The sequence below is a fragment of the Neophocaena asiaeorientalis genome, unplaced genomic scaffold (assembly GCF_003031525.2).
Source record: "Neophocaena asiaeorientalis asiaeorientalis breed wild unplaced genomic scaffold, Neophocaena_asiaeorientalis_V1.1 scaffold469, whole genome shotgun sequence".
NCBI lineage: Eukaryota > Metazoa > Chordata > Mammalia > Artiodactyla > Phocoenidae > Neophocaena > Neophocaena asiaeorientalis.
The window spans coordinates 2,368,291-2,379,030 of record NW_020172691.1 but is presented as its reverse complement, the minus strand read 5'-3'; the positions used below and the strand labels follow the sequence as shown (position 1 = coordinate 2,379,030).

The 10,740-nt window shown below is 58.2% G+C and overlaps 2 protein-coding genes across 2 annotated transcripts in view; one reads left to right on the top strand and one right to left on the bottom strand.

Annotated features, from left to right (window-relative positions):
- Positions 1–5,812: 5,812 nt before the first annotated feature.
- Positions 5,813–9,862, top strand: FGF22 (fibroblast growth factor 22). Its single transcript, XM_024740012.1, is given in 3 exon segments — positions 5,813–6,320; positions 8,387–8,493; positions 8,582–9,862. Coding segments are annotated over 3 exon segments (798 nt in total). The 3' UTR covers positions 8,765–9,862.
- A 130-nt stretch (positions 9,863–9,992) lies between these two features.
- Positions 9,993–10,740, bottom strand: part of RNF126 (ring finger protein 126) — a 2,980-nt gene continuing 2,232 nt past the window's right edge. Inside the window, 1 exon segment of the mRNA XM_024740011.1 lies at positions 9,993–10,692. Coding sequence (XP_024595779.1) covers positions 10,546–10,692 — 147 coding nt within the window. The 3' untranslated portion in view covers positions 9,993–10,545.

Genomic DNA, 10,740 nt, shown 5'->3' with positions numbered 1-10,740 from the left:
GGGGGGGGGGGGGGGGCATGCGACGGTGGTGCCCGCTGATTGGCTGTTCCCTGTCGAGGCGGGGCGGGACAGAGCCGTTGCTTGGGCAACACTGCGAGAATCTAAGCCATCTTTGGGAGGACCCGGAACCTGGGTTTTGTTGTTGTTGTTGTTGTTTAAGGAATAGTCGCCAAATAATTAGGACAGCGTTCTGCAATTTAGAGATTCCTATCCGCGATCTTCATTGATCCAAAGATAGCTCTGGGGAGGGAACTATTACTATCTCCGGTTTATTGTGGAGGAAGCTGAGGTTCAGAGAGGTCAATCAGGTTCCCCAAAGACACACAGCACGAATGTCAGAGAGACTGGAATGAAGGCCCACATCCGTCTGACTCAAAGCCGCAGAGCCAACGGTCAGCTGGGTCATTGTGTTTCCTGGACATTTCCCTCATTCACTCTTTCTGGCCTCAGTTTACCCACTAGTTCCCAAGGCCAGGGACGGAGTGGGGCAGAGAGCGCAGACTCACCACTAACTAAGTTGACTTGATGACAAGTGGAATGAAATAATGCCTGGAGCATCTCAGCCCTGGTCTCCAGGGAGATCCCACTCAGGAGTAAGCAGGGCCAGAACTTTAGAATCAGACCTGGAAGGCATGCCTCACCTTATCGTTCAGTTGGGGAAACTGAGGTCAGGGGAGGGAGCGTCTTCTCTGGGATCGGCTGGTATGTGAAGGGTGAGAATAGGCACACATGGTGTAACTGCGCTCCAGGCAGCAATCAAAGTGAGTACAAAGGCCTGAGAGACAGGAAAGTTGGAATTGGAGCAGTGTTTGGGAGAGAGGAAGCAGAGACAAAGGTGGAAGGGTGCTCAGGGGCCAGACCACGGTGGGCCTTAGGGGCCTCAGCTCAAGCTGCCACCTGTCCCCAGTTGCTCAGACTTCAGTCTCCCCACTACCCAGAGTGGAGGCCGGACTTGTACTCTGGAAGGGCCAGACTCCTAGGTCTGGACGCCTCTCACCAGCACATTCCAGACGCAGCTGCCCACGCAGGGCTGTGCACTGTGATGCCACCAGCTGGGAATGTTTTCAACAGACAGCAGCATCCTCCCGAAACAGCCCCAATCCACCCCAAGATGCCCTGGGGTACCGTGACCTCAGACCTGGCTCATATCTAGGGTTTCCTTCCTGGCCTGGTGGGGGAGGGGGTCACTGAATCAGCTGGCCCTGGCTCCCCCAAGACCTAGAGACATCCCCTCGTATCCCTGCAGTCTGGCAGAGCCAGGAGCCTGGACTGGAAGCCAAGACTTCTGAATTCTTTTGCCTCAGTTTCCTCTTTTACTCTCTGGGACATCAGATTCCCTAAACCAGTATCTCCCCAAGAGCTGGATCCTGGATCTTGGCGGTGAGGAAGCCATTCTCCTTTCAGTCCCTGCTCAAACACAGTCGGTCTCGATTGTTGCCACCTGCGTGTTACCCCTGTCTCAGCTCCCAGGCTGGGGTCCTGCCAATCGGAGACTTTTGTCACAGGGTCTCTTCTCTTTGTATTTCTTCTTACAGCTTATTGTCAATGTGTCAACGTATGGCACTGGTTTTCCACTCCTGACGGGGATATCAAATTTCCTTGTAAAACTTAAGCATGAAAATACGAATAACACACGAGACAAGTGGAGACAGATGTCCTTAAGAGGGAGTCATGGCATCGAGGCGTTGGGGTTTGGGCAAGACTGTGTTTCAGAAGCTGTTCGCGTGTGCTGGGTTCTTCCCCAAAACTTTTCACCCAAATTGAACCAAGAGACGATCAGGTGAGCTTAGGCTGTGAGACATTCTGTGAGACTTCAGAAGTGCTGGGGGGAGGGGAGGGATAAACTGGGAGACTGGGATGGACACACACACACTACCATACATAAAATAGAAAACTAGTAAGGACCTACCATGTAGCACAGGGAACTCTACTCAGTACTCTGTAATGACCTATACGGGAAAAGAATCTAGAAAAGAGTGGATATATGTATATGCATAGCTGATTCAGTTTGCTCTACACCTGAAACTAACACAGTATTGTAAATCAATTATACTCCAAGAAAAAATTAATAATAATAAAAAAAGGAGACGTGTTGAGGAAGGCAAGGAATGCTCTCTAAATGGAAAGACACGGCATCAGATTTTGGGGGCCACCATAACAAACGACCACAAACTTGGTGCCTAACAGCAGAAATTAATTCTCTCATATTTCTGGAGACAAGACATCCAAAATTAGTATCACGAGGATGAAATCAGGGTGTGGACAGAGCCGTGCCCCATCTGGAGGCTCCCGGGGAGGGTCCTTACTGCCTCTTCCAGCTTCTGGGGCTCCAGGTGTCCTGGGCTTGTGGCCACGTCCCTCTCATCTCTGCCTTCGCCTTCACGTGGCCTCTCCTCCGTGTCTGTGTCTCTCATAAGGGTACTTGTGACTGCATTTAGGGCCCCTAGGATGATCTCATTTGAAAATCTTAATGTAATGGCAGCTGCCAAGACTCTTTATCCAAATAAGGTCAGATTCACATGTTCTGGGGATTAGAATGTGGACACGTTTGTGGGTCTTTATTCAGCCAATCACAGAGACAAAGGGAGAACAGAAGGCACTGCATGTGCCCTACCCAGGTTTGGCATGAGGAAAAAATGTATTCAAGGACATAACGGTGACAAGAGGGGGCATTTGAGCGTGGATGAGGGATGAGGTTGCCGCTTGGCTATGACGGAGGACCTTGACATTAGAAGACTCGTCCGGGAATTCCCTGGCGGTCCAGTGGTTAAGACTCTGCATATCCAATGCAGGGGGCGCGGTTCCATCCCTGGTCGGGGAACTAAGATCCCACAGGCCGTGTGGGTGCAGCCAAAAAAAAAAAGAAAGAAAGAATACAGTTCAATTAATTTTCCAGGACACAGGGGTGTTCCAAAGAACACCCAGCCCCTGAAACCCCCTCATGTCCCCTATCATTGCCCCTGAGGGCGACACCCATCGGACAGTTCACACCATGGGTTGGTTTTCCAGAATGTCCCATAGATGGACATCTATTGTGTCTGACTGCTTCTCCTCATTCTGTCTCATTCATCCACATTGTTGTGTATTCAGTGGGTTACTCTTCTTCGTGGCTGCATAGTACTCCCCGGTGAGTTTGCTGCAGTGTATTTACCCATCCTCCAGCTGACAGAAATCAAAAATAATATGTAGAACCGGGGACTCCCGCAACAGGGCGTTAATTGTGCTGTTCTCACAACTTGTCTGTAGGCTTGACGTCTTCCAGAAAACCACAGGGAGATACCTCTGTACCCAACTAGGATGGCTGCAGTCAAAACGATGGCCAATCACAGCTGCTGGTGAAGAGGTGGGAACACTGGAGCACCCGTGCACAGCTGGTGAGAATGTGAGATGGGGCAGCTGTTGTGGAAGACGTTCTGGCAGCTCCTCAAAAAGCCAACCGGGCTTCTCTGGTGGCGCAGTGGTTGGGAGTCTGCCTGCCGACGCAGGGGACACGGGTTCGTGCCCCGGTCCGGGAGGATCCCACATGCCGCGGAGCGGCTGGGCCCGTGAGCCATGGCCGCTGAGCCTGCGTATCCGGCGGCTGTGCTCCGCAACGGGAGAGACCACAACAGTGAGAAAAAAAAAAAAAAAAAAAGCCAAAGCATAGAATCACCATGTGACCCAGCAGTTCCACTCTTGGGTATATACATGAGAGAAATGGCGACTTATGTTCACACTTAAACTCGTACACGTCCGCAGTAGCATGATTCACGACAGCCAAAAGGCAGCAACCACCACGTGTCCAGCAATGGATGATGGGTAAACAGAATATGGTCCCTCCACACATGGGGGCATCACTCAGCCATGCGAAGGGGTGAAGCGTTGACACTTGATACAATGTGGATGGAAGCTGAACACAACGCTCAGTGAGAGAAGCCAGACACAGAAGGACACAAAGGGTGTGAGTCCATTGATGGGGAAACGTCCAGAACAGGCAAATCCACGGAGACAGAGAGTAGATTCGTGGTTGTCAGGGGCTGGGGAGGGGATGAGGGTAACTGCTGATGGGGACGGGGCTTCTCTTTGGGGTGATGGAATGTTCTGGAACTAGACAGAGGTAAGCGTTGACAACTCTGTACTGAAAGCATTAATTGCACAATTTCCTGGGTGAACTGGGTGGCATGTGAATTATATTTCAGTGAAGCTGTTGCGAAAAGCACCCTGGGGCGCAGCTCTCTTCTCAGGCGTGGGTTCCCTCCGGTCATACAGGGCCCTGGATCTTGTCCTCCCGGCAGGTGGGGTGGGGACAGTCTATGAAGGGAAGACCAAGCTTCTAGCTGGTGGGAGTGGAGGTGTTATTCCGAGTACCCAGTGAGGTTGTGGATTATCTCATTCCATCCTTCCAGCCTTCCCTCTCCTGGCCTATTTTCCACAGGAGGAGGCAAGGCTTGGGGAGGTGATGCCTGCGGGCCAGTCCCCTGGGTGCTGGCCTCAGAGCTCTGAGTGTGGGGAGACAGTCCGGGCTGGACCCCTATCTCAGTCCTGGGGTCCTGGGCTTGGATGTCTGCCACACCCCCTGCGTGGCCCTCCTGAGGCCAGGAAGAGGGATCGGGGAATCCCTGGAGCCACCAGGAAGGCATCCCGGCGACACCGTCTGGCTGGACCGGTTGGCCCCCCAGCAGTCCATCAGGGCAGGGTTGTCACCTTGTCCTCACCCCGGTGCTATTTAAAGGTGCCACCTGCATCCATGGCTGTAGAACTGAGCCACCAGGAGCCAAAAGGCAGGGAGCCCTGGGATGCGTCCTGTGTGGGGCCTTGGGGAAATCTCTGCCCTTCCTGGGCCTTGGCTCCCCCACCTGTCAATGGTGTCGCTTGGCTCTGAGTCTGTGAAGGTTTACTGCACTCACCTCACAGGGCCCAGGGCACTGGGTGGGTGTGTCTGTAACAGGGTGGCCCCATTCCTACCACCTTGGACATGCAGAGATGGATGCTGGGGACAGGGTGCTGGCCTTGGTCATCAACCCGGTCCCCATCAGCTGGCCTCGGACATGCCCAGCTGTCCATCCTCCCATCAGCCACCTTGCTGCCCAACACCTGTGTGCACAGCATATGCTCCAACAGTTCACCTGCCCCTCCACCCACACTTTCCCCCAGGCCCACCCCTCAGCGAAGCCGCATGCCCCCTGGGCCTGGCTCTCAGGAAGCTCTAGTTGGAAGGGTAGACAAGCCCCCCGGGGCATTCCCTGTTCAGGGGCCTGGCTGGCAAGGACAGGCACTCGGGCCAGAACTTCCATCCCAACCTCTGACCCCTGGGCAGCTCCGTCTCTCCCTGTCTCTCTGTCTCTCACACATCTGTCTGTCTCTGTCTCTGTCTCAGCCATCTCCACCTGTGCAGTCTCATAGACTCTGTCCCTCCATCTTAGTCTCTGTCTATATCTCTGCCTCTCAGTCTCTTGTCTCTTTGTCTTTCTGTTTCTGGCTCTTTTTTTAACCCTTTTTAAAAATTGATGTGTAGTTAATTTACAATGTTGTGTTAGTTTCAGGCGTACCGCAAAGTGATTCAGTTATACATATATACTATTCTGTTTTGGATTCTTTTCCATTATAGGTTATTAGAAGACCTGTGCTGTACACCTGGCTCTGTCTTTATATCTCTCTGTCTCTGGCTCTGTCTCTCCCTCTCTTTGGCTCTGACTCCCGCCGTGTCTCTGTGGCCCGCCTCTCTCACACTCCCGCAGCCCCTGCAGGCCAATCTGGCTACTCACGGACAAGCACCGCCCTCCCCGCCCCGCAAGGCAAACAAACACGCGTGGAGGCCGGAGTGTTTTCCCGAATGGGCCCCGCCCTTGTACTGGCCCCACCCTCGTGGGGAGTCATCCCGCCCCCTGCGGCTCTGGCCCCGCCCCCCAGGAGCCGCATTGGCCTGTCCCAGACTCTGCAGGGCGGTCAGGCCGCCCTGACCACGGCCCCGCCCCGCATCCTGGCCCACCCACTGTGGCTCTGGCCCCGCCCCCGAGGAGGCGCCCTATTGGCCCCGTCGGGCACTCTGCCCCCCATCTCGCAATGGCAGAGCCGCGGACGCGCGCGGGGAGTCAAGACCAGGCGGCGGCGAGCGGGGCGCGGGGCCGTACGCGGCCGCCTGTGGCTGGGCCTGGTGTGGCTACTGCTGGCACGGGCGCCCGGCGCCGCGGGGACCCCAAACAGTCCGCGGAGACCATGCAGCTACATGCATCTGGAGGGCGACGTGCGCTGACGGCGCCTCTTCTCCTCCACCCACTTCTTCCTGTGTGTGGACCCCAGCGGCCACGTGCAGGGCACCCGCTGGCGCGACAGCCCTGACAGTGAGTAGCCGGGGGCGCTGCGCGGGGGCAGGGGTACAGGGCAGATAGGCGGACGATAACAGCAAAGGCAGCAGTAATAGCAGCAGTGAACTGGGCCCTCTCTCACTTGAGGGAGGGTCCGGAGGCTTCTCTGGCCGCGTGGCGTCAGCCAAGTCATTTCCTGACTGGGGCCTCAGTTTCCTCAACTGTAAAATGGGGTCCAACTCACTTGGAAGGAGAGTTGGACAGTTGGGGTGAAGGTCACAGGGGAAGCTCCCAGCTCTGGTCCTGGCTCAGCAGAAGGGTCTTTGTGAGATAATTGACGTTGGGGTCACGGGACCCATTTACAGAGGGGAAGCTGAGGCTCCCGGAAAGGCCCCCGTGGGCCCAGTACATAATGAGATGGGGCCAGAGCTGGGTCTGAACTCTGAACTCCCCACCCTGCAAAACAAAACTCAGGACCTGCCAGAGTTGGGGACCCCTCTATGTCTTCCTAGACACCCATTTGGCAGATGAGGAAACTGAAGCAGAGAGAGGGCAAATGACCTGCCTGAGGTGGGAGGTGGGGGCATGGAGCTAGGGCTCCAAAGTGCCCAGAACCTCATCGAGTTGGAGTCATATCCCTGCTGCCCTGCCCAGCAAACAGTAGGTGCTCCATAAGTGTTTGTGGAATGTATGAGGCAAGAGGAGATGAAGGGACAAAGAAGGAGAAGGAGGAGGTTGGTGATAAGTGGGAGACCAGGGCGGTCGGTGACCCCAGGCTTGTCTCAGTCTCCCCACATTTTTGAGGCTGGGCAGGGGAGCGGGGGAGCCGAGCCATTGCCGGCCACTGCCTGAATCACCACCATTAGGGCAGATAATCACCCCTGCCCTTCCCACCTGCTTTCATCTGGGGCTCTCAAGGCCCTCATTAGGCTAACTGGACGAGGGCAAGGACAGGGGGAGTGGCTGGGCCGGTTGCTCAGTGCTGGGCCTGGCCAGGAAGGGTGGCCTCGGGCTGGGGGTGAGGTCTGGCTCTGCTGGGTGACCTGGGACAGTCACTGCTTCTCTCTGAGCCTCGGTTTCCCCATCTGGGCAGCGATAAGGGTGACAATGAGGAGGTGGGCTTGAGTTGAGCCTCATAAAGAAGGAGCTGGCCATGCACAAGAGGAGCTGAGTGCCTGACCCAGGAAATAGCAGGTGTGTCCTGTGGGACATGAGGTGAGCTGCCCATCACCTGAGGCATCCAAGTCCAGAGTGAACACCAGAGGGCAAGGCCTTGACTCCAGATTAGGCCCCAGTGCCTGGGTGTGGCTCAGAGAGAGTGGGCTGGGGCTTGTCCCCCAGCTCTGCTTCACTGGATAGGAAACATCAGCTCAGATGGGGCAGGGCTCGCCCAGGGTCATCCATCCACAGACAGGGCCCGAGAAACTGGCTCTGCCACTTCTCAGGCCTCAGTTTTCCCCTGTGGGAAGTGGGCACGGTCCACACCTCCCTCCAGGGGCTGCTGTGTGGGCTTGGTGGGATACAATGCCTGGCATACAGTTGGCACTCAAGCAGTGTTAGCGGGTATCACTGATGCGAACACACTGTGCTTTAAACACCCTATGTCCCACCCCCAGGCCGTTGCCTGGGCCGTACCTCCTGTCTGGAATTGTCTCCCCCATAACCGGACACGGCCGTGGCTAGCCGAGCTGTCAGGGTCGTTGCCGGGGGTCTACATCTGATAGCAGCAGCTCACCTGGCAGGCACTCACCTCCTCTGGCTTGGTTTTCTCATCCCTGACTAACGGGGCCCTCCCCTGGGCTCCCTGTTGCCCTCCAGAGAAAACCCTGAGCTCTCCCCAATGACTTCCCCCGACCCATCAGGGCCAGTCCTGCCTCAGGCCTTCCCCCTGGCTTGGTGTCCTTCCTCCCCCACCCCGTCCCTCCCACGGCCACGGCCACTCCCACGGACCTGCGTGGTCCCTGGTGCATCCCCACGCCCAGCACAGGGCCAGGAGCACGGTAGGTACTTGGGGAATGTTCCCCACACGAATGAATGAATGAAGAGCGGGGTGGGTGGGCAAGTGGGTGGTGGGCGGGCCCTGACCCAGCCCCTCCCCGCAGGCGTCTTCTTCGAGATGCGCTCCATCCGCGTGGGCGTCGTGGCGCTCAAGGCCGTGAACACCGGCTTTTATGTGGCCATGAACCGCCGCGGCCGCCACTCCGGGTCGGTGAGTGCAAGTGCGCGGGGCGGGCTGGGGTGCGTGGGGCGCGCCCGAGTGGGGGCGTGGCCAGGGGCGTGGCCAGGGCCGCTGTGAGCGGGTCTGCGCTAAGTTCCGGGAGCGCATCGAGAAGGGCTACAACACCTACGAGTCCGTGCCCTGGCGCCACCGCGGCCGGCCCATGTTCCTGGCGTTGGACGGGCGGGGGGCCCCGAGGCGCGGGGTCCGCACGCAGCGACACCACCCGTCCACGCACTTCCTGCCCGTCCTGGTCTCCTGAGGCCCAGGATCCATGAGTGACGGCTGGACCGAGATTCCAGGAGGCGCGCGAGCCGGGCGGGCAGCTGAAGACCGAGGCCGGGGAAGGCCCGATCCGGGCGAGCCCGTGTCTGGTTACTCAGTGGTTTCACATGCGTTGAGCGCCTGCTGTGCTGGGCATTGGGGACACAGCCGGACCCCACAGACGCGGCCGGCCCTCAGGGAGCCCCTGAGTCTGAGGGGACACTGAGCTGAGCAGGGGCCATAGGAGTCCAGTCACAAGCTGGGGTCAGGGAGGCTTCGGCAAAAGCACCTGCCAGGCGGGAGACGGGGACTCGGCCACGCGGGGGCCAGGTCTGGGAGGGCACTCCAGGCTGGGCACAGCCAAGCAAAGGCTCGGACCTGGGAACTCATTGGGGTGCCTGGGGCAGCGAGGAGGTGAGGGAGGCTGGGGAACACCGACCCGCCACAGACTGGCAGGGCCTGGTCCTGGGCCACCGAGCACGTGTCACCTCATGAGGCAGAGGGGACTTCGCAGGTGGGATTAAATTAAGGCCCCTGAGACGGGGACGACCCTGGATTCCCTGAGGGGCCCAGCGTCATCCCAGGGTCCTTATAAGAGGGAGGCGGGAGGGTCAGAGGCAGAGAGAGATGGGAGATGCTGCGCTGCTGGCTGTGAGGATGCAGGAGGGGCCGCGAGCCAGGGAGGCAGCGCCTCTAGAAGCTGGAAAAGGCGGGAACCGATGCTGCCCTGGAGCCTCTGGAGGAACCAGCCCTGCCCACGCCTGCATTTAGCCCCTAAGATGCAAATTGTGACCCCAGGACTGATATGATAAGCGTGTTGTCTTAAGTCACCAAATTTTGGTGAGTTGTCACAGCTGCCCTTGGAGACACGAACACGGTGTCCTCAGAGCCCCTCAGATCCGGCAGGGTGTACAGGCTGGGGTGGGGGTGGGGCGTGATCAGCCTCCTGGGGGTTGATCTTCCTCCGAGTTGCAGGGGTGGAGCCAAGAGGGTGCAGGGGAGGCTCCCACCCCTCCCAGCAGCCACCTTCCACTTCAGAGACGGAAGACCAATATGGGGGGCACTTCCCAGGGCGCAAGCTGGACACTCACCGGCCGAGGCAGCCGTGTGACCCTGATGGGGGACAGCCTGTGGATGACACGCCAGCCGCGGGGGCTCGGCCGGCTCACCTCCCCGGCCCGGGGCTGCGCCCCCCGACGCACACAAGTAACACGCCAACCACCTGCTTTTCTTTCTAAGTAGATGTATTTTTAAATAGCTTTCAAGATACACATATTTTCTCCTTTAAAAAACGTCTGTCAGAGCAGTTTCGTCCTTGTTTTGCTGGTCATCCTGGTGGTCCCGGGCCCCCGAGCTTGGAGTGGGGTGCAACGGCCTGTCCACGCGGTTGGGACCCCAGCCGAGCGACTCCACCCTGTCTCTCCACAGATCATGCAGGGCCGCGAGTGAGCTCAAACGTCCATTTATTTCAAAGCAGTAATAATTTAAAATTATAAAAACCTTTCTGCCGTCGAACACGTAGAGGGTGAGGTCACAGACAAACAGGAAGGGAGTCAGACGCCCCAGGCGGCATGTGCCTAGCCTAGCCTGGCCTGGCCCGGCCCGGCCCGGCCCGGCCCGGCCCTGGGGAGGCCGGGCTCCCTCCGCAGCCCGGAGGGGCGGGTCCTCCAAGCCTGTGCCGTGTGGGGCCTGGCGGCACCGCAGTCCGTGGGCGCGAGGGGTGCGGGAGTCCGCCGAGGCCCGCAGCCAGGTGCTCGCCCTGGGGGTCGGCTGGGACACTCAGGAGCTGCTGGCCGGGTTCTCGTTACCGGGCGAGCTGGAGGAGGATGACGAGGAGGAGGAGAAGCTCACGCCCGCCAGGCCCGGGGGGTCGGTGGCCGTGTTCTGTCCTGTGAGGCTCTTTCGGCAGACGGGGCAGCTGTCGTGCTTTGTGGGGACAGAGGGGAGAGGGGAGCTGTTCAGAGGCGGGCGGGG